Below are 24,531 nucleotides of genomic sequence, written 5' to 3'. Positions count from 1 at the left end.
TAACATTATGGACATGAAATTACTTGTGTTAAAAGGAAACTTCAAAACTCAGAGAGACAGAAGAGTCTGGGAATATAAACTGATGACGACCTTTGACTGTCTTAGTGGTGGAATGAATGTGTCGCATGGATTTATGTCTTTTTACATCAACTAAGGAACTTGCCCCTCAGACTATGAGGGGTCATCACAACAGAGACCCCAATCAGAGGACAATAAAACATTCCTTATCTAAGAACTGGCCCAACATTTATGGACATAACTGTTTATCACTCATGGTAATTCGGCTTCATGCTACCTGTCTTATCCATGTTTTTTTTTTTTTCTCTTTCTGTGCTATGTTGTGCATAAATATGTGATTCTTCAGAATTTGTATTAGTCTATGCCTGATGAAGAGACCTGTGTAGTCTCGAAAGCTTGCAACTTGTTACCATCTTTTCAGTTAGCCATTAAAAGGTATCAACCACTGAGGACTCTCAATTCTAAACATTTTACTCAAGTTGGTCATACACATGAGATAAATATTGACCGACAATGGCTGGATCTGCCAATTATCAAATGTTTGAGGATATCCCCTGAAAGCTGATTATCAGGACATATGAGTAGGGGTTCCGGGTGATAGGGTATAGCTTGATTTAATTGGATAACCCCTTTAAGGGATAGTCCATATTGAGCAGCCCCCAAGGAAATGCAATGATATCTACAGGTCCTAATGCTCCATGATCACCTGTGATAAACATGAGATCACGTGGGGGGGGGGGGGGTACAGTCCAATGTTGACTATTTGTATTCAAGCACTACTCGATCATAATTGAACTTTTGTCCAAAGTAATTTTTCCAATTTACCATTGTGCACCCCTTACTGTGCCTTCTAGATGGTCGCAGTATTGATTACTCCTTATAATTACAGGAGTAAAATAAGGTAAAAAAATCTGTCAATTGATATGATTTCCGTTGCTTTCATGGAAGCCAAGAGATACAATAAGGTTTGGGGTTTGGTGGGCCGCCAGTTGGACAGCCCTTGAAGCAGAAGAATCTCTGCAGTGTAGTCTGCCCATTTTTTACTTTTTCACATTTATTCTTAGTACAAACTGGTATTTATCACAAGTTTGGTAACTTACATCTGCCTGGAGTTTGTTCCAACCTCGTTTACGACTAAGTCATATTTTCTGACCGTGACCTTACTTACCCCCTTGAGCATAACCTCAGTTCACACGTATGTACTGCAACAACTTCTTGAAGTAGTTGGTCTCTTTGTAAATATTAGCATAAAATCTTCCATGTAAGCTGTGAAACTGCACAATATGAGGTCTACAAGTTACAGCAATCACAAGACCCATAGGCAAATAATTGTAATAGAGCTGGAACGAGACTTTCCATGGTCGAATATACCCCATATATTATTTAGGACCATGCTTCAGCAATCTGTGGTGGTCAATCTAGGGTGATTTGGAGTTTTTTGTGATGGAGTCTTCTCCAAAGTTGAAGTCCAGCCTGAAGGTCTACTTACATGGGACGAATCCGTAAATCCGTCATTTGAGAGCTAACTGTACCATGTGAATGGTTTTATAGAGATAAAGCTGACTTTCTGTTGGGCTGTGAGATCGAGTCTTTAAACGAGAGCCGTTCAACTTGTACATTGTCGCTCCACACTGAGATCATCCTATGCATATCGGTCTTTTCAGCTTCTCTATCAGTCATTTTCTTGACATCTTGTGACATCTTGTACCTGCATAACACAAAAAAGGAGAAGAATTGTTGAAGCTCTGCTGCAGATTTGCATTGCAAAGGGTCCAAACCATGGTGACAATTTGCGGCATTTATCAACATGTTGCAAATTTTAATATCACCGTGGAGCTACATTTCTGCTGCAAATTTATTAAAGTCTCTTCCACTTTGCTACTACTTTAATGCAGCGGATTTCCCACCAGAAAATCCATACTGGAAAATGCGCTAGGAATCAGTCCTATTAATAGTTTCCATACACATTAGAGCCAAACCTGACGATAAAACTCAGATAAATCAATAAGCAAAAGTCTGAATTCGAGATGCTTGGGTCCCGATTCATGATTGCATTTGTGCCTATTTTTTGCTTTGTTATTCCTGATTTAATACCTTTTTTTACTTGTTTTGCGACAAATTCTTCTTTTACGTTGCACCTATTTCAAAGTCTATTTTCTTCTTGTTTTCTGTTTTTTTTTTTCCCTTTGCTTACTATTGCAGGCAGGTTTTTAGAATTCGGATGTTTTTAAAAAGTCAAACCACTTTTGCACAAATCTATTCCATTATGGATTTTTTTTGTAAGCCATAAATTGATGAATTAGTCTCTTAATTTAGTATTTAATAGGCTCATTTAAGTGCTTTTACATTTTCATTAACTCTCTAGATCTATTTCACTTATTCACCTTTTTTAGAAAAGTAAAATATGCTGCCACATGGAGAAATTGTTAATAAAATGGTGCATGTCTAAGGAAGGTGCCTCATTAGGAACATTGTAGTAAGGTTAAATTAAAAAAGATAAAAGGTATATGCTACTGTTATCTTTATTATGCAAATAGCAGTCATATTTGCTACCTGCTTTATTTGCAGGTACTGGGACTTTAAAATGAATGATGCACTGTGTACAGGTGGATGCTGTAGGCAGAGCAATGGTCTCTGGCCATGTGTGCGAACTCAGCAGGTAACTTGCAGAAACTATTCTATGGTTTTGGAATAAGTCAATGTCATCCGTGAGACGATTAGCGGACCAGACTGTTGCATCAGTGATCCACAATCAGTCTACATAGAGGACTTGGGTCTGCCACTGATCATTGCTGTAAGTGGTTGCACATTCTTGCACTGATGGTCTGTATAAGCCTTATCATCTCTGCCAGTCTAATGTAACCAGAGCTAGAGCATGATCTGACCTTATAGAAAGCCCAGGATAGTCCTAAGTACTGATAGCTGCTCTGTAACCACCAAGCTGTGTACCCATTTGACAATGCAACCACCAAGTTGAGCGCAATTGTTTCGTAACCAGTTGACATAACTTTTCATACGTTTCAACTGTACCGAGTTTACCTAAACAGATGCTCTGTCCTCAATTAGGGCATCGTAATAGGATTGAAACGAGTCCCTTACACATGCATTAGACAATTAGTTCTGTTGAGATATAATGCCCGGTTTCCTTTGATTATATCCTCTTTCCCCATAGGCAGTATGATACCTTGCCAGGCTCCACTACTATTAAAGACAAGAATTGAACATAGTGAAAACAAGTGATCACTGATCCAAAGGATAGGTGATAACTTGATGATCAGTGGGGCTCTGACCACTGGAACCCACATCAATTGGCAGAACGAGGACTTTTTATCCCTGTTACAAAATGGTGCAACAGATTAGAAGCCCAAACATCTCTCCTTTCATCCTTGATGGCGCTGTTAGAAAAAGCTGAACGCAGCTCTCGCCAGCCCTAGGTAGAATAAATATAGCTGTGGTCGAGCATGCGCACTGTCACTCAGTTCTAAAAGTGATAAAATTGCCAATTGGAGGAAGTCCCAGTGATGGACAATAAATTATTACCTATCCTGTTGATAGGTGCTAACTTATTTTCACAGGACAATCTCTTTAAGGTCACGAAACGAAAGCAATGCACATGAGTTGTTCTTGTCCTAATATTGTTGGTTTTAGGGTACTGTCTCACAGTGGCACTTTTGTCGCTACGACGGTACGATCCGTGACGTTCCAGCGATATCCATACGATATCGCTGTGTCTGACACGCAGCAGCGATCAGGGACCCTGCTGAGAATCGTACGTCGTAGCAGATCGTTTGGAACTTTCTTTCGTCGCTGGATCTCCCGCTGTCATCGTTGGATCGGTGTGTGTGACACCGATCCAACGATGCGTTCGCTTGTAACCAGGGTAAACATCGGGTTACTAAGCGCAGGGCCGCGCTTAGTAACCCGATGTTTACCCTGGTTACCGTCGTAAATGTAAAAAAAAAAAAACAGTACATACTCACATTCCGGTGTCCGTCAGGGTCCCTCGCAGTCTGCTTCCCGCTCTGACTGCCGGCCGGCCGGAAAGTAAGCAGAGCACAGCGGTGATCTGCTTTCACTTTACAGCAGCATTCAGTCAGAGCGGGAAGCAGGCTGCAAGGGACCCTGACGGACACCGGAATGTGAGTATGTACTGTTTGTTTTTTTTTTACATTTACGACGGTAACCAGGGTAAACATCGGGTTACTAAGCGCGGCCCTGCGCTTAGTAACCCGATGTTTACCCTGGTTACCCGGGGACTTCGGCATCATTGGTCGCTGGAGAGCTGTCTGTGTGACAGCTCCCCAGCGACCACACAACGACTTTCCAACGATCACGGCCAGGTCGTATCGCTGGTCGTGATCGTTGGTAAATCGTTTTGTGAGACGGTACCCTTAGTCGTATGAACTGGCAGGAGGTGGGTGACTCATTAGAGGCTTTTAATATGGGGACTCTTACAAATCGAGGTCAGTCTAAAGAGAGTTTTATATTGTCTGCAGGAGCGATAATTTGTATTTGTCTGACAGCTGGATTTTCACAAAGAGAACCGGTACCCCACCAAGGACTACTGGGTGACAAAACTCTACGTTAGACTAAGTTCTCCAGAGGAGTTGCCATGTACGCAGGCAAGAGTAGCATTGTTCACCATCTTGGGTGTCAGGTCCAAGCATTCCTACATGAACAGTTTCCTGGAAAGTTGATTGGTTGTCGTGGGCCTGTTGAATGGCCACCAAGGTCTCCCGATCTGACCCCCTTTGACTTTTATTTTTGGGGTCATCTGAAGGCAATTGTCTATGCTGTGAAGATGCGAGATGTGCAGCATCTGAAAGAACGGACTCTGGAAGCCTGTGCTAGCATTTCTTCTGCAGTGTTGCTATCAGTGTGTCAAGTGTGGGAGAAGAGGGTTGCATTGACAATCCAACACAATGGGCAGCGCTTTGAACACATTTTATAAGTGGTCATAAACTTGTAAATGACTCATGAAAGAATAAAGTTACATTAAAACCAAGCACACCATTGTTTTTCTTGTGAAATTCTCAATAAGCTTCATGTGTCACATGACTCTCTTCCCATTTAAATAAAGTTGGATCCAAAATGGCCACCTTCAAAATGGCTGCCATGGTCACCACCCAGTTTGAAAAGTTTTCCCCCTCCCATATACTAATGTGCCCCAAACAGGAAGTTGATATTACCAACCATTCCCATTTTATTTAGGTGTATTCATATAAATGGCCCACCCTGTACATACTGTACACCACTGATAGAAAGACACATGTGGGTGAAGAACAGAGATTGAAAATTATTCCGATTGAGTGTACGAAAAGGTAGCCTGCTCACAAGGTGCACAATGCTGAGCTACTGCGGTGACTTTACACATATGTTAGTAATCTCCTACCTTGTGCATTTAGGTGACTGCTGCATCCAACCTCTACGTAGCATGCTGGACACCAAATCATGGAAACAGTCAAAACTCCTTTGGTCATCCCAAAAGTTATCTTGCAATCGATCATTCGTATCAATGTTCATTCACACGATTGATCGTTCCCCAACATTCAACGATAATTTGCTAGGTATTTTCAATATATAGATTCCTGTATCATGGATCTTATAACTTCTGATCCCTTCCCAAACAAAAGCAACTGAATGAGGACCGTGAAGGTATTTTCCTGCCCGTAACCCCATCCCTGCTGCAGAACTGCTTCCCTCAGCTTTTTAACACAAGAATCCAAATGTGCTCACAAGTAGCTCTTCTTTCTTCTTGCGGCTGCTCCGGTAATACTTTCCATATGTCACATTGGGAAATTAAGGGAAATAAAAAATTATTGGATAAAGCAAAGCAGAGCTGGCAGCAAAGGTCGCTTTCCTTGTCCTGGTTCTGAGGCCACAGATACCTATATGAGTGTGTAATGGCATTTGCAGACACATTAAGTATTGAGGCACAGCACATTTATGTCTTACAGACTCCTATTAAATTCTTTATACTTATTACCTAGTTTTATTACTACTTTTTATGACCATTGACAAATTATAATTTCACTTAGAGATCTGCAAAGGAGGCACCAGTACTTTGGTCAGGTTGGCCAACAATTCTGCTGGATTGCAACTATTTTTTACATCATTACAAACACGTCAGGGGTTGTCACCCAGGTTTTTGAGCTTTGTGTGGTCAAACCATATCAAGGAGACAGGCCCCAAAAAGAAAACGAGGCCAATCCTCAACGCCATGATTGCCAAGACTCCCGGGAATGCCCTAGATCCTCCCAACAGAAAATTGAGAGACCTCCCAGACCTTTAGAAGAGTTGGCAAATTTCTAAGCTGGTGTAGAAGCCTCTTAGCTTCTTGGCATGGAGATGCTGTGTTATTCGGCTCCACCCCAGCATCCAGATGCACTTTCAGTGGAAAGGCATAGGGCGTGGAAACAGGCATGATCTGCTAAAAAGGGAAAAGGAGGTGTTTATCTCTAAAAAAAACAATTGTCAGCACGGAAAGAGCAATCTTCAAACCACCTCCAATCCCCAACCGTCTATACAGGCATGTACTTGTACACCAAAATCAACCCATCACCTATCAGGTACACCACATCGCTGACCCCATCCAAAGCCAGGACACATGCTACTGGTCCTGCAATTTTGGAACAGAATATGAAATTTCGGCAAAGGTTATTAGCGTAGCTAAAAGGGATGCTATGGTGGCAGTCAAACCTACTTGACCAATGTGGCCAATCAATGGTCTCATTCCATGCATCATCGATGCAGAGAAGTAGACGAAGACCAACGGAGACCACCAAAGTGTCAATGTTCGAGTTGCATCAAATTAATCCAGTGTCCTGTTTTGTTTTTTTTTTAATTGAGTTAATCCCCAAACTATTGCTTAAAGGTGGGCTGTCCTCCAGGGTCTCTAGCGGCAGTCAAAGTGTCTACAAAATGAGTGGACAGAATTTTTAACAACGTGACAATAGGGAAAATGCTCTTTAATGGGAAGAGACTGGATGCCATCTTTTTTTTTTGGCCATTGATTACTTACAACTTCTTCATTCGATGTTAAGAATTATAGATCAGAGCAATGGTGCGGAAGAAATATCTTTTTGTCGTGTCCTTCTGCTTCTCCATGACGGGAAGTCCCATCACAGCAAATCCATATTCCAGCCTTTTATCAGGGCCTATGTATACTGGGATATGGCTACTTGTTCTTCTGCCATGATCAGAGGATATCCTAGCAACAGCTGAGATAAGGCAGCGCTGTAAGCAGATAGAGGAGTGCAGCCGGGCACATAGCACCGCTGACCTGCAGCACGCCAAGGTCGCCATTAGTTTTCTTTCAGCAAGGTAACCTCCACAAGCGAGACTTGATCACGTAAGCAATTTTTTCTAGGTCACTAAAAACGCTACAGTCAGTACTGTGTATTCATCAGGGATGTCGGAGTAGATTTGCAATATACACACATGTATTATCTAGGCTTGGACTGGTCCACAGAAGAACAGGAGAATTCTCCGGTCGGCCTCAGTGCAAAAGTGGACCACCGGCCTCTTATATGAGCAGTACGTGGCGCTATATACTTGAATTTATATGTACAGACATAGGCGGCATCTTTTTCATTTAACAATCTACGCAGTTCATTGAATATACATTTTTGATTGAGGATAATGTCACATTTGCATATAGCTGAAAAGTGGAGCGCTGAGGTTGGTTACTGGTAGGCCATTGGCACCCCAATCCGAAGCTGGTACTATCATACCCATGGCCTAGCTGGAACCAGTGCAAAATCTGCAACGGTGCTCCCACCCACCGTGCGCTGGTGGCTTTTATGTGGCAGAAAGGCCTTTGACACCAGGGCTGGGTCTGACTGCTACCTCTACAGCCCCCAAATTCACACCCCTGATTATACCTTAGGTATCGCATATAAGGCCGGTTTCACACGTCAGTGGCTCCGGTACGTGAGGTGACAGTTTCCTCACGTACCGGAGCCACTGACACACGTAGACCCATAAAAATCAGTGCATCTGTGCAGATGTCATTGATTTTTTGCGGACCGTGTCTCCGTGTGCCAAACACGGAGACATGTCAGTGTTCGTGGGAGCGCACGTATTACACGGACCCATTAAAGTCAATGGGTCCGTGTAAAACACAGACCACACACGGACCTTCTCCGTGTGCAGTCCGTGTGGCGTGCAGGAGACAGCACTACAGTAAGCGCTGTCCCCCCACATGGTGCTGAAGCCGCGATTCTTATCTTCCCTGCAGCAGCGTTTGCTGCATAGAAGATATGAATAATAGTGTTTAAAATAAAGATCTATCTGTCCGCCGCCCTCCCACCCCCTGTGCGCCCCCCCGCTGTTCTGAAAATACTCATCTGCGTCCCTCGCAGTGTCCTGTGCTGGCCGCCCCTTCTACTGTATGCGGTCATGTGGGGCCGCAGATTAGAGTCATGAATATGTGGCTCCACCTCCCATAGGGGTGGAGCCGCCTATTCATGACTATAAATGAGCGGCCCCACGTGACCGCATACAGGAGAAGATGGGGCCAGACCAGGAAGCAGCGACAGCCAACGAGGGAGCGGGTGAGTATTTTCAGAACAGCGGGGGGCGCACAGGGGGTGGGAGGGCGTCGGACAGATAGATCTTTATTTTAAACACTATTATTCATATCTTCTATGCAGCAAACGCTGCTGCACAGAAGATATGAATCGCGGCTTCAGCACGATGCAGTGTACCACACGCGTGGGTACCACACGCTCCGTGTGGTACCCACTCGGCACACGGGCGGCACACGTGTGCCGCACGTATGGCCTACGTGAGCTCACGGGCACACGGACACGGATAACTCCGGTACCGATTTTTTCCGGTACCGGAATTATCTGGACGTGTGGGACAGCCCTAAGAAACCCTCCAGTAGAGCTGCTTATTGGCAAATTTGGGCAGCACATAGATTTGCCAACTCTGCCTTTTTCCGGGTGAGTTGGTGGGAATAAATTAGTAAAAATTGTGATAAATCACCAGACCACCACCAATACTTTTTTAATAATAGCAAAATCACTCTAGACCACCAGGGACATTACAGGAAAAAATGTCCCTGACTCTAAATGGACAGAAATTAAAAATATGTGACAGTTTTCATTTAAAAGGTACCAGAGTAAGTAAAATCAGGGGTAGTACAGGGAAAACAGAAAATTTGCGATCTCTCCCATAGGCACCAGTGCACTAACCCCTTAGGTCATTTTGATGGATATATAGCAACTATTTGGCTATAAACGACCTTATCACTCAGGTGTAAATCAGCATATGGAGCCAGCTGTATTCTCCAGCTGCTATTTGTACTGGAGTCAAAGACACCAGGGACTGAGTATGAAAACAAATAAGCGATAATCAAGATAATAAAGTATAAAAATGACTGTAATCCTCCTTTTAGTAAAGGACATCTACATATTTTACTAAAGCAGCGCAACTTAGATATCCATATGGTGTGCGATAGGTGCAGAAATTTTTTTGGGGGAATACCTGGTGTCTAATACAGTAGATAATCCCAAACTTCTCTCTATTCAGTATTGCTCAGATCAGCCAAAAGTATCAGAACTAGGTAACCGTTTAAGATTCTATAAAGACAACCCCTGTCTATATACCCCGTTAGGGCTTATAGGGAGGTCCACCATTCAGAACTTCCTTTTAAGAGAGTTAAATTAAAGTGGCTAGTGTTTTTCCTTCAGGGTCTCATGGACCCTTGGTGTACAGTCAAATGTTCAATGTAAGACAGAGGCTATCACTTCTGCAGAAGGGATGGAAAGTTGACCTCAGCCGCAAGACATTGAGCTAAGTCAATACATCTTGCCAGGGACATAGTACTCAACTTCACACCAACGTTCTTCGTAATAGTTTAGGAATTATTACCTTAAATCAGAAGCATTAACTAAGGCTCTAGTTGGGTCCCAATCCAAACCAGGCTTCCATGTACCGTCCACTACTTATCTCGGTGGCCTTTCATCAAGAACCAGGTCATGGGTGCAACAGCTACACCTTCCTGTACACCCTGGCCTATCTCACTAACCCTTTCACTACATAAAGGACCTGTGTATGGTTTGACATTACAATTCATGCCCTAAGATCAGGGTCATACTTGCCCCAAATCTCTGGCTGACCTTCCGATAGGACATTGATCGTGGCTCGTTTTGTGCACCACTGAAAATGTTTCCACCATAGCCATGCTGCCTATTTCAGCCTATTCCTATTCAACCCCACCTCTGTATGTGAATTTGGATATTGGGTCTCTATCATATCACTGCCATCCCAGTGTTACACACAAGAGCCCTTTGTAAAGCTGATTTTCAAGAGGTATCAGTGGTGTCCGGAAGATTTGCTTGATCTTCCAAGAGCCCTGGAGGACTAACCCTTTTCTGCTGGGTTCCAAAACATTGCAGTATCAGGAGTGGACGTAGATAATTTTTTTTTTTATTACATCGGTCTTTTTTTTTTAGCAACAATGGTTAGCACTGTGGCTTTGCAGTATAGGGGTTTTGGGTAGAAATCCCACCAGCAAAGAGTTTATATGCTCTCCCTGTGGGTTTTCTCCCACACTCCAAAGAAATACTAATAGGGACTTTAGATTGTGAGCCCCAATGGGGAATGTGACAATGATGTCTGTACATAATTATGGAATATGATGGCGCTGTACAAGTGATAATAAAAAATAAATGAATAAATAACACAAGTGTTAATTCTGTGACCCCAAAATCCGGTCCTAGGGGACTGATATAGACACTGGTGATTGTAGCAGCAGCAAGCAGAGTTAAATATAGTAAGCGGCGGCGGCCAAGGAGGTCCCAGTATAAGAATGTGAGGAGGGACCTTACAGGAAATGGGGTAGGGGGAGCAGACACATGTAGTGCATGTCTGCTCGCTCCACCTTTATTTTGCTCATGAGAAGACGTTTGCAATCCTTCGCCATGAACCAGTGTGACCCGTCAGGCCCTCTGGCAGGATTTAGCGCAGGCCTCGCTGTTGATGATGGAACTTGGCGTATCCATGTAGTCGTCCGGAGCTTTATCCATCAAGCTGACAATTTCTCATTTGTTTTCATTTACATGCAAAAAAATGTTTTCCCTGCACATTTGCAATGATAGATGTGAACGTCAGCTGCACTTTAGGCCTACAACCCCGTTCTCCCACCGAATAATGAAGCTCCCATGTGCCCATGGAGATAAGCGCCTATCAGACACTAATGGCTCCACTTATCCTGGGGAGAGGAAACCGGCCTCCTACCAGTCACCATATATGTGTGATAGAAATCATAGAATGACAATAGGGCTACTTTCCGTGCAGATTTTCTGCTCATTTTTGATAATTGCAACCATTGTCGGCCATTTTTAACCCCATGGAGAATTGTCTTTGGTCACCTGGTCGCTTTGCATACTTACGCGTATAAAAAAAACGCTCCGTGCTCTCTTTCCTTTAGGCTGGGGCTACACAGACGCAGCACTGGCAAAGATTGCTATGTGTAGTTGCTACATCACAACGCTCTACAAGTGGTTGCATTGCGCCCCCTAGGGCACCGTGACCACTGCACACAAGTTATGAAGAATGCCACCCGGTTGGTAGCCTCACCCCTTACCCTCTCTACATATTGCTGCACCCTCTAGACTGAAGTCAATATGTCCACATGGGAATCCTACCGACCTCCCCATAAACATGTACTTTCAATTTGGGCAATCATGCATGTGTTTTCAATCTGAAGACACTTATGGTGCTGACAAAGGGGTCAGGCATGTTGAAATTCAACATGCCCATTCATCCTTTTTCTCAACATTTCCAAGGGGAGTCGAGACGCCCCCATGTCTGTATTTTCCTCCAGAAATCATCCGGATTAAATGGAAGGAGAATTCAGGTAGACGCTTAGTTTTTATAGCCATCTACCTAGTTATGGATTTTTGTTCCAGAGCACTGAACGCCCTTGTTTCGCTGCCAATCTTTTGTCAGATTATATGAAGGCTTAATGGACCTTGAAGAGGACATCTCGTCTTTTTCCTGCACTTGATTTGTAACGTAATTTTGGATGATCTGATGGAAGACAAGAGGATCTTTATTATGATAAGTCATCGTCTCGCTTCCGCCAGGCTCCATGATGGGTCACTTTATCAACCGTTTCCTATGAACTGGAACGTCTGGTAATTGTGGTGTGGGAAGACAAAACTTTACATTTGGTCACTGCAAATTAGGAGCGCATGACGAGGCAGGTAGGAAAGTATGGTGGACCTTAAAAGATTGAACAGAAATGCTGAAAAATGTACTAATCCAGCACTTGAGTTCTTTGGCAATGGCTGCCCAGTTTCCACACCCACAGTGACGCAGTAAGTAAATGATACATACAAGAGCATAAAACTGGTCAGAACAATCTGCAAAAACTGAAAACGTTGTGAATGGGATTTCTCCTGATGATACATCGCTAGGATATGATTCACTTCCTGATCAGTGGTGTCCGACCTTTCAGACCCCCATTAATTTTGAGAATGAAATGGCTTAGCTTTGTGGACTCATCAGTTTTCTGTTTCACAGGAAACATCAGTGCAGTGGGCCCTTAAAGGGATTGTTTCATAAAGTCCTATGAACATCATAGACGGGGGGTCCTAAATTCAGGGTTCCCTACATGAGCGTCTCCCATTATGGAAGACTCAAGCAGTTATTTTATTAAAAAGACGTCCAGTTCCTTGTAAGACTACATTTTACCTGAAGAGCGGGGAAAACGTAGGCTCGTTATGGGGACCAGGAGCAGAGCTCAGAAGCCATTTACTAGAAGGGCTTGACAACTCCTTTAATTCTTAGAAACAGGGGTGGCCTAGAGGTTCGGACCCCAACTTATCCTAAAATAATGGATGGAAGATCTAAAACCTTTCTGCAAAATGAATGACTGACCTGAAAGCCTTTGGTCAGGAGTTTCCCTGCCAGCCTTTCCTGTACCCTCTGCTGAGAATTAAGGGTTGCCTTGGGGGTCTTGGTCTGAGTATTCATGCCCCTTAGTTTTCACAACAAGCTGGCATCTGGATCACAATGACTTACGACATTCTTCATATGGCCACTCTTCTATATAGTGCAGGTAGGCATGTGGCGGTGGCGGTCTTGGCTGTTGTTTTGGAACATCAGGACTTCAGTAAAAGTTTAACAAAAACAAAGTTACCGGTATGTTTCCTTCAACTACAAAAATAAGAAAACTGCTCCTTTGTCACCCCAATCAATACCCTGTGCGGGCCACCATCCAGGCCTTGATGATCAGGCTGATAAGGAACAATGACAGGCCTGGGGGTGGGGGGGAAGGAACAAGGCTTTGTTATTAGGGAAGGAAGTCTTATAGGGGGCAGTAGGAACACCTTTTCCCAGACTTTTATCCGCACAATCTACGGGACTGGGACTTGAACTTTTGTATAGTCCCCTAAGCAAATTAACACTAGAGTTGTGAGCCCCAGGACGGCGGCGTTTACTTTCGTGGGCTGATTCAATTAAATGTAATGGCGCATTAAACATCCGATCGTTGTATTGTTCTAACCGCAGATCCGCACCGGGAGCTGGCGGTGGAGACGATGAAACAGAATACCCGTCTGGAGGATAATGTCGGGTGTTAGTGCATTTAGTCGGATGCATTAACAAGTCCGCTCGATAAAGGAGAACGAGCCGGGAGACGTGGAAAGGAGCTGATCGCTGCACTTACTGGATTAGGCTCAATGGTGACGGAGGGCGAACACTGCCCTCGCTGCTCGTTCATACAGCGGGGATATGAAGGGTTAAGGTGGAATCACACAACACAATTATAGCGAGCGAACAATAATCGTACAGGCTGAGGATCACCCGACCTTTGAAAACTTGTTCGTCAGATGAAATGATCTTTTTGGTTTGCACATAAAATCATCGTTCTCGGCAGCACATCACACCTGTGCTGCCGAGAACAATGGCATCCTAAGCGCACATATTACAGATCGCTCAGTGCACATTTAAAGCCGCTGTCGACCTGTGTAAACAGGCTATTAATCGGCAGCCAGAAAGCAAGCATGCGGGTAGGTCACCCATAGCTAATCTGCAGGGCTCCTACATCCAGCATCCACACCGATAAGCTGTTCTCGGTACCTGCAGCGGACGGATGTCACCAATTGCAGAGCTGAACAGTGCCTTTCAATCTTGCTTTGTGTAAAGTTACATGCACTTTTTTTTTCACCAGGAGTAGTTCAAAAATGTTTTTAGGGGGAAAAAATGCTTAAAAAAATCATCAAGCAAAGTGAATTATCCATAGAAATGAATAGTAAGGGTTTGCAAGAGTTTTTTGGAGCAGATCTGTCTTAGGATATGGACACAATATCTTTGAGTAAGGTTTCTGTAGCAGAAATGCACCAAATCCACTAAAAAATGCAAGACTCCTTAAAAACTGGGAGTTTCTGCTCAGTTTTTGTACCAAAAACTCAGGAGTCACATACCCTACGCTAAGGCTATGTGCACATGGCATCCTTTAGTCACCGGTACAGCCGCTGAGCTGATAAAACTTCAGGAAATGCCGAGGATCGTTTTCCCATAGCGGTTTTCAGCGCTGTTTTTGTGACTTCGCTGATGTCTTTCTCTCTGTATTGTGAAAAGTTGCAGAAGTTAATATGTCACTTCTTTTACACTTTTTTTCACCACTTCAGCATTTCCCAAGAAGTGACAAAAGACTTGCTGAGCACTATGTTCATTTTATGGGGCGCTTTTGCGGTGCTTTTTCAGGTGGATTCCGCCTAGAAAAAGACGACGTGTGCACATAGCCTTATTCTGTGTGCACACAAGTCTTTTTAGAAGGTTTTGGAGCAGAAATACTCCTTCAAATCTCAAAACTCCTCAAAAGCTTGAAATTTCTGCTCCAAAAACTCCATAGAAAACTGTACTATTATACACAGTACTTGCTGTAAATGGTCCACAGGTAACATGTATAATAAAACCCCCCTAAATCTGGTTCTACATCAGATCCGACTGCTCAGATTTCCGCCAGCACGGTGGCATATGGCCATCTGAATGCATTAACTATAGGTGAACAGCTTGCTAATCTGAATATTGACCTCATTATTATGGTTCCCAGGGGGATCACATAGAAAATAACCAGAGACTCCTTTATTTAAAATGTATTTTATTTTACCTACTTTATATTTTGCTTCTGGATCTGTCCTTCCATTCTCTGCCTCAGTTCATGAATAGAACCACAGCTGCAGTAAAGACTGACACCTATGTATATAGAGTAGTGTTAGAAAGTGCAAAAAGAAGCATAATTGCAAAAAAAAAAGTAATGCAGCTTTATATGCCATTCAGGGTCTGTGCAAAGCTGAATGATGTTGCCCCTTATAGCCAGTGTCAGTGCTGACATTAGTCATTGCCTCCTGCACAGCTGCCAGGGAGCAGATGGCCACTGTCTCACTGTGGACCATTATCTGATCATACTAAACAGTCTGAAGTTTCCAATCTGGTCACACTGCTGTTTTGTTTTGTTTTTTACGCTCAGCGGCAAAATTGGTTCATGGCTGATAACAGAAGACAGTAGCTTACAGTCCCAAGTGGAGAAACGCTGGCTTATATAGGTGCTGGGAGAGTGCGTTATTGCTGAAATTTTAGTTTTGAAATTTGAGAGTGTAGAGAAGTTGGTGACAACTGCTGCAGCGCTGAAATGGCTGCCATATTGGTTGTCAGGAATGGCTTTAATAGTGGACGGGATTTTTTTCCCCTTTTATGGGGATCGTTTTGATCTTGGAAAGCTGCGGGGTGGAGAGCTGACGGATCAAAGTTAGAATGCCGACGTCACGTGCCGACAGATAAGACAAAGCCACGTTACAGGCGAGTATATAGTCAAACACGCGGTTGTCAGCCCCGCAGCATCATGGGACTCCAGGCGACCATAGTAATTAGTAGGAACAATGGAAATTCTGTGTGCGGATTCCTTGTAGCGTGCATCGGTCACTTTAAGGGGTTTTGCTAATTTGCAAAGTGCTACGGTATATGCTGGCGATATATGAATAAGGATTATTATTGCTAGTCCTCGGCTTGTACCTTATACAAAAATCTGATTAATAATGCAGAATGAGATAAGGAATGGCATGAGTCTTCCAGCAGAGTCATGGAGGCCGCCATGCTGCCGGGTAAACTCAGCGTCATGGTAGTTTCTTGGATCGTGAATATAATGCCAGGCCTACAGTGAAGACTGACACTTACACGCAGGTAAAGGCGATGGTGGGGTGTTTGTTCTGATTTTCAAAGCATTGGGAAATACGTCAAAATTGGAGGACCCCTTTAAGGCTGTCCGTGATTTCCTGACCATCAGTAGCTGTTGTATTGGTGTCAGGGTCAGACACAGACATGTGAATACAGACTTAAAGGGGTTCTCTACTTTTGGACTATGAAACCAGTCTCAGGGCCTGTTCACACAGAGTTTTTTGACGTCTTCCTCCCCCATCCCCAGATTTTTTTGCCGTATTTTACAGTAACAGCAAAGCTACATGCATTTTTGGTGCTTATATATAATATATATATATATATATATATATATTTATTTATTTATTGGGGTAATATACCGTTTTTGCTCTCAAAGTGGAGACATTGCTGAAAAAATACAGGCTGCATTTAAAATAAATAAAGGTTAAAAAATAAAAACAAAAAAATGGATCACATGAATGAGATTTTACTGTTACAGTAAAATGCACCATTTTTTTCCAGATGGGAAAAAGCCATCAAGAACTCAACGTGTGAACAAGTCCTTAGAATATGTTTTGTTTTTTTTTGTTTTTTTTTGGGGGGGGGTGTTTCCACATGCACAACTGGCCTCACACAGACCAATTGTAGCAGTTTCCCCATGCTCCAGACTTTCAACAATCTCTTTTTTTTTTACTTTTCTGAGTTGTCCCAACCTCTGGGCCCACCACCATTGCTAAGATAGAGGGGCCCCATGTCCTCACACATGGGGACATAAACTGAGAAGGGAAAAAAATTAGCAACAAAACCACAGCGAATTTCAGCCTGATTTTCACGTAAATTTGCATCAGATTTTACCCGATGTATTGACGCAAAAGTGAAATGCATTGTAAAAATCTGCAGGGTTTTTGTAACTATTTTTTTTTTACATATAGTCATGAAATCTCCTGCCCACTGTTGCGTTTTTATAGTGCATTTTTTTTCCTATAAGCTTCTATGGGGAGCGTGAAATAAAAAAAAATGTATGAAAACAAAATTGTGATTTTAAGTGCCGAATCCCAGAGGTTTAGCACTAAAAAAAAAGCATTAAAACGCATAAAAAAATATGCAATAATCAGAGCAGATTACTAATGCAAACCTGGCTGCAGATACCTGCAGAGAAAAACGTACTAAATAAGCAACAATTTTGTTCACTTGGGAACATAACTGTAGCGTACGTCCACACGGGGTGCAAATTAAGGAATAAAATTTACAACGAGTTACGCACAGATTAGTTGTGGATTTGGCTGCTGATTTGTCGCAAGTTGGAATTTAATGATCTGCAAAATCCAAAATATTAAAAAATGCAATTTGATGGTGGAATTTCTGCTGCGGAAAATCGGTCAGTCTCGTGATCCACGCAACAGGTCTGTCTTGGTGTTGACTTTTTACACCAGAGAGTGCGATGTGCTAAAATCTCATCCACTTTGCTGGCGGTAACATGCACAGTATCTGCACTTTGTGAAGGTACCCTTAAAGAGTTAAACTGGCCAGTGCCCGTCTCTTCTATTTTCATGTGTGTTTTCCACTCCACTCCCCTCTCTCCTCCTCCATCCCTCCTCTTTGCCTGTGTCTTTCCTCTCTCTCCCCCTCCCCATAAAGATGTGATTCCGCCTTTCAGACTGGCAGCTCCCTCATTTGTTAAACCCATCCTATAGGCCTCAATTAGTAGCCATGGAAATGCTTTTTGAATGGGGAGGGGTGGTGTCGGGGAGTGTTAAAGACAGCTAAAATTACAGTGGGTTAAAAAAAAAAAATGAGTGAAAAATCTTTCAGAGGGGCTGAGCTCCGCCAGGAGAGGAGGAGAAGGAAGCTCTCTGACTGAGTTCCTGGATTCCCAGCACTACCGAGGATTCCTGGGAAGATTTTTGGGATACAAGCCAATGTCCCCGTATTCTGTCTATGTCAGATTCCAAAAGTCCAACCGGCTAGTGGAAACGCTTACAAAGCTGTCAAGAGACCTGTAGAACGGTAAATGACTTTTTGGATTTCTCCAATGCTTGGGAAAATGACCAGGATCACATGTGTGAATCCTACTGGGATCCTTTCTGAGGACTTCTCAAACTCCTTACCAACCAAGGCTAAATTATAGAGAACTAGAAGGATTTACGCCAGAAGACGCGGAAATCTAAAGGGAGGACATCATGTTTGGAGATCTCGGAGATCTGTGATGGAACCATGGATCTGTCATGAACTTCCGAGCACTTGAGGTGATGGTTTGGGAAACCTGAAGATGATCTAAAATGCTTTCCTGGAAGATTATGGTTTGCTTTTTATCGTGCTAGTTTTGATATTTGCAGTCAATATTGGATGTTTTTGATCCCTAAGAAAGGTGCATCCTCAACAAGGAAGAACAATGTAAGCTTTTGGCTGTTCGATGGCCAAATCTATATGTGCCTTCAAGCATCGACCTGCTACCAGGATAGTTGAAAACCTCTAGAACTGCCTTGGACCAAGGAGATTTAGATCATCATACTAGTCGCCGTTGACTTGTGTGGCACATAAGTGGTCATGTATATGGACAAGAGCAACCTGAGAGGTAAGATAATTCTAGGAAAGTTGGGTTCATAGATCTTTACCAGTCATGGTCCTAGAAAAAAAAAAAAAACAGCATGCACCACATGTCCTGTATCCTTGCCAGATTTCCTGCATTATTTTTTACATGTGTTTGAAACTTAGGCCTGGATCACACATGCGAGAAACACAGCCGTGTCGCGCATGTTAATACCCAGCACTCAGGAGCGGCGCATGCGGCCGCATAGCAATACATGCAGCCGCACGCGCCGCTCCTGAGTGCCAGGTGCAGTGCCGGGTATTAACATGCAAGACTCGGCCATGTTTCTCGCATGTGTGATCCCGGCCTTAGTCTAAAAGTTTGTTGGGATGCTTAAAAGTCAAGGAAAATCCTAAGTACATATTTAGAACTGGATTTCCCCAAATGCCGCTAGTAGAGGAAATCTCTTAAATGAATTGTCCATTTTGACATGCTACAGAATCTGTGGGAATTTCTCATATGGGAATGTGTAAATATTCAGTTTTACTGGAATTGGCTCTGATAAAGTTCTGGTAAAGTATGTGGTTAAATTTTGTGTCCATAACTTTAAAGACGGTTCCAGTCGACATGTTAAAAGGTCTTATTGCCAGACCCCATTGATGTAATTTGCCACTGCAACCGGGTCTTCACTAAACAGCTGACCTCCTTAGCCCTGATCTACGTGGGACTCATAAATTTCCACCAGTTATTCAACACCACCATTCACTTCATTGGCGTAACCGGAGGTTGTAGTTGGAACCTTTGAAAGATTGTGGGGGGAGCTGTCAGTTGTAGACTTAACCTTCAGAAGATCATGGGGGGAGCTGTCGGTTGTAGTCAGAACCTTTGGAAGATCATAAGGGGAGCTGCAAGTTGAAGACTGAACCTTTGGAAAATCATGGGGGGAGCCGTAGGTTGTAGACTGAACCTTCACTGAAGATCTTTGGGGGAGCTGATCTTTGTAGTCAGAGCCTTCGCAAAATCATGGGGGAGCTGTCGGTTGTAGACTGTACCTTCCCTAAAGATCTTGAGGGGAGCTGTCGGTTGTAGACTGAATCTTCCCTGAAGATCTTGAGGGAAGCTGTCAGTTGCCGTTGGACCTTCGGAAGATCACGAGAGAACTGTTGGCGGCAGACGGAACCTTCAGAAGATCCTAGGGAAAGCTTTCGGTTTAGGCGGTAACTTTGGAAGATAATGGGGTAGCTGTCGGTTGTAGACAGAAGCTTTGAAAGATCATAGGGGCAGACGTCAATTGTAGTCGGAACATTTGGAAGATCATGGGAGGAGCTGTTGCTTGTAGATGGAACATTCGGAAGATGATGGAGGAGTTTGCCGAAACCTTTAGAAGATCATGGGGGAAGGTGTCAGTTGTGGACTAAATAATTGTCAGTTTGAGACTGGTACACTGTGCCCACCATGGTTCAGAGAGTGTACAAGTCTATCATCACTTCTATAGGAGCCTCATCTGGCATCATTGGACATTCAGTTTCTAAATATGACCAATCCTTTTGTTCTCAGCGAGAATAAACATCTGCTTTAGGTGCAACCCCCCAAAAACATGCAAACTCTTCTGAATTGAATGTGCATGTGTATAAGGGGCGGGAAAGAATAGCTGATGGCCCAATGGGTGTTCAGTCAACAGCTACTGAAGGTGTCATCTTTAGTGATCAGCTCCAATAACAGATGCATTGTTATGGCATAGTCTAGGATGACGCTATGGTGGGCCAGTGCGACCTTGACAGCTGTCATGCTACCCAGAAGCCCTCAGACCTGACATTATCACCTCTGTCATTATTATGGTCTGTTTCCACAGTAAGCTCTTTGGTTCAATTACAGACAAGTAATCCGACTAATTCTCCCCATATTACCCACAATCCCTTCCTAGACAGCAATTACCGTGCAGCACATGCCGCTGAGGTGAAGCAGTTTTAAATAAGCCGTAGACGACGCGCTTCGCTGCCTAATCTCCTAAAATTACTCATCACTTGATTAATAATTAAGATAAGAGCTAATAATTAATTCACTGCACAGCTGCTGACTTCAGAGCTGACCAACAGCCATTACTGATGCGCTACCAAAAATATTAAATTGCCACTCCTCCTCGCCTCCTGTGATTGTTCGCTGGTCCTCCCTGATCGGTCCTTGGAGTGGCTCTATTAGTTATGTCTGTAGGGTGTTGTGGATTCTGTTTGTGGGCTCCCTCTGGTGGTTGCTGCTGGTACTGGGTGACTTTGGTGGGTTGCGGCCTTTGGTTTCCACCTGTCCATCAGAGGCTGGGTGTTTCCTATTTTACCTGGCCTTTCTGTCATTCCCTTGCCGGCTATCAATGTATTCAGATGTGCTCTGTTTGGTTCCTGCCTACCTGCTCCCAGATCTTTCAGGATAAGCTAAGTGCTGATTTTCAGTTGTTTGTTTTTTTTGTCCAGCTTGCTTATTATGTCTCTATGCTAGCTGGTAGCTCTAGTGGACTGAGGTTCTCCCCATGTGCCATGAGTTGGCACATGGGTTCTTGTAATCTCAGGATGGTTTTTTTGATTAGGGTTTTTTGCTGACCGCTCAGTCCCCTTTTGTATCTTTCTGCTTTCTAGTTTACAGCGGGCCTCAATTTGCTAAAGCTATATATATCATCTCTATGTGTGTGCCTTCCTCTCATTTCACCGTCAATACATGTGAGGGGGCAACTATATCTTTTGGGGTTCATTCCTCTGGAGGCAAGTGAGGTCTTATTTTCTCTGCAGTACTAGTTAGCTCTTAGGCTGGTGCGTGGCGTCTAGAACCAACGTAGGCACGCTCCCTGGCTATCTCTAGTTGCGTTTGTCAGGCGTAGGGCAGCGGTCAGCCCAGTTTCCATCACCCTAGAGCTCGTCCGTTATTTATTTGTACTTTGCTTGTCCTGTGCTATCCCTAGCCATTGGGGATTCATGACAGTATAGCCGGCCCACAAAGTGTTAATATTTTGGGCTGAAGCAGGAGAAATAGAAGTGTTTAAGGGAAATTTTTTTTTTTTTTCCCTTCAGAGTTTTGCTGCCTAGCCCTTAATTGCTGTCTAGCTGCTTCTTACCTCCTCTTAACCCTTGAATGGCTCTGATCTTAGCTGTTTAACATGGATGTCCAGAGTTTGGCTTCCAGCCTGAGTAATCTCGCGGCAAAAGTTCAAAACATACAGGATTTTGTTGTTCACACTCCCATGTCTGAACCTAGAATTCCTATTCCAGAGTTCTTTTCTGGAGATAGATCTACCTTCCTGAATTTCAGGAACAATTGTAAATTGTTTCTTTCTTTAAAATCTCGCTCCTCTGGAGACCCTGCTCAACAGGTCAAGATTGTAATATCTTTCCTGCGGGGCGACCCTCAGAATTGGGCATTTGCATTGGCACCAGGGGATCCTGCATTGCTCAGTGTGGATGCGTTTTTTCTGGCATTGGGATTGCTCTATGAGGAACCTAACCTGGAGATTCAGGCTGAAAAGGCTTTATTAGCCCTCTCTCAGGGGCATGATGAAGCGGAAATATATTGTCAAAAATTTCGGAAATGGTCGGTGCTTACTCAGTGGAATGAGTGCGCCCTGGCTGCAAACTTCAGAAATGGTCTTTCTGAGGCCATTAAGGATATTATGGTGGGGTTCCCTACGCCTACAGGTCTGAATGAGTCTATGGCTATGGCCATTCAGATTGATCGGCGTTTACGGGAGCGCAAACCCGTGCACCAGTTGGCGGTGTCTTCTGAACAGGCACCTGAGACTATGCAATGTGATAGAATTCAGTCCAGAAGTGAACGGCAAGATTATAGGCGGAAAAATGGATTGTGTTTTTATTGTGGTGATTCAGCTCATGTTATATCAGCATGCTCTAAACGCACAAAAAGGGTTGATAAATCTTTTGCCATTGGTACTCTGCAGCCTAAGTTCATTTTGTCTGTGACTCTGATTTTTTCACTGTCTTCCATTTCCGTCGATGCCTATGTGGATTCGGGCGCTGCCCTGAGTCTTATGGATTGGTCATTTGCTAAACGCTGCGGTTTTAGTCTGGAGCCTCTGGAAGTTCCTATTCCTCTGAAGGGAATTGACTCTACACCATTGGCTATGAATAAACCGCAGTACTGGACACAAGTGACCATGCGCATGACTCCCGTTCATCAGGAGGTGATTCGCTTCCTTGTACTGTATAATTTACATGATGTACTAGTGCTTGGTCTGCCATGGTTACAAACTCATAATCCTGTCCTGGACTGGAAAACAATGTCTGTGTTAAGCTGGGGATGTCAGGGGGTTCATGGTGATGCACCTCCGATTTCAATCGCTTCATCTACTCCTTCTGAGATCCCTGCGTTTTTGTCTGACTATAGGGATGTTTTTGAGGAGCCTAAGCTCAATTCGCTCCCTCCTCATAGAGAGTGTGACTGTGCTATAGAATTGATTCCTGGCAGTAAGTTCCCTAAGGGTCGTTTATTTAATCTGTCACTGCCAGAGCATACTGCTATGCGGAATTATATTAAGGAGTCCTTGGAAAAGGGACATATTCGTCCATCTTCGTCCCCTCTGGGAGCAGGTTTTTTTTTCGTGGCAAAAAAAGATGGTTCCCTGAGGCCTTGTATAGATTATCGCCTTCTGAATAAGATTACAGTCAAATATCAGTATCCATTGCCATTATTAACTGATTTGTTTGCTCGCATTAAGGGTAGGTGGTTCACTAAGATAGATCTTCGCGGTGCGTATAATCTGGTGCGGATAAAACAGGGTGATGAGTGGAAAACCGCATTTAATACGCCTGAGGGCCATTTTGAGTATTTGGTAATGCCTTTTGGACTCTCCAATGCTCCGTCAGTCTTTCAGTCCTTTATGCACAATATTTTCCGTGAATATCTGGATAAGTTTATGATTGTGTATTTGGATGATATTTTGGTGTTTTCTGATGACTGGGAGTCTCATGTTCTACAGGTCAGGAAGGTGTTTCAGGTTCTGCGGGCCAATTCTCTGTTTGTGAAGGGCTCAAAGTGTCTCTTCGGAGTCCAGAAGATTTATTTTTTGGGGTACATTTTTTCTCCTTCTACTATTGAGATGGATCCCGTCAAGGTTCAGGCTATTTGTGACTGGACACAACCTACATCTGTTAAGAGCCTTCAGAAGTTCTTGGGGTTTGCTAATTTTTATCGTCGGTTCATTGCTAATTTTTCCAGTATTGTTAAACCTTTGACTGATTTGACTAAAAAGGGTGCTGATGTTGCTGATTGGTCTCCTGCGGCTGTGGAGGCCTTTCAGGAACTTAAGCGCCGGTTTTCTTCTGCTCCTGTGTTGTGTCAACCAGATGTTTCACTTCCTTTTCAGGTTGAGGTTGATGCTTCCGAGATTGGAGCGGGGGCGGTTTTGTCACAGAGAAGTTCTAATGGCTCGGTGATGAAGCCATGTGCATTCTTCTCTAGAAAATTCTCGCCCGCCGAGCGCAATTATGATGTGGGTAATCGGGAGCTTTTGGCCATGAAGTGGGCATTTGAGGAGTGGCGTCATTGGCTTGAGGGTGCTAAACATCGTGTGGTGGTCTTGACTGATCACAAGAATCTCATTTACCTTGAGTCTGCCAGGCGTTTGAATCCTAGACAGGCTCGTTGGTCGTTGTTTTTTTCTCGTTTCAATTTCGTGGTTTCATACCTGCCAGGTTCAAAGAATGTGAAGGCAGATGCTCTTTCCAGGAGTTTTGTGCCTGACTCTCCTGGAGACTCTGGGCCTACTGGTATCCTTAGGGATGGGGTAATATTGTCCGCCGTATCCCCAGACT

At 43.7% G+C, this 24,531-nt stretch overlaps 1 protein-coding gene across 2 annotated transcripts in view; it reads left to right on the top strand.

Moving 5' to 3' along the window:
* The window catches only part of FGD1 (FYVE, RhoGEF and PH domain containing 1), a 122,621-nt gene that overhangs the window by 27,960 nt on the left and 70,130 nt on the right, over positions 1-24,531 (top strand). The window contains exon 1 of one of the 2 annotated variants that reach the window (XM_077283917.1): positions 18,021-18,766. The exons of the other annotated variant lie outside the window; for it this stretch is intronic. Within the exon in view, the coding sequence (XP_077140032.1) occupies positions 18,739-18,766 (28 nt within the window). The 5' untranslated portion in view covers positions 18,021-18,738. Of the gene's footprint in view, positions 1-18,020; positions 18,767-24,531 lie in introns of those variants that run through there. 2 annotated transcript variants of the gene reach the window in all.

The sequence above is a fragment of the Ranitomeya variabilis genome, chromosome 2, assembly GCF_051348905.1.
Source record: "Ranitomeya variabilis isolate aRanVar5 chromosome 2, aRanVar5.hap1, whole genome shotgun sequence".
Classification (NCBI taxonomy): domain Eukaryota; kingdom Metazoa; phylum Chordata; class Amphibia; order Anura; family Dendrobatidae; genus Ranitomeya; species Ranitomeya variabilis.
Note: the sequence above shows the minus strand (reverse complement) of the source record. Positions and strands in the feature narration are given on the sequence as shown.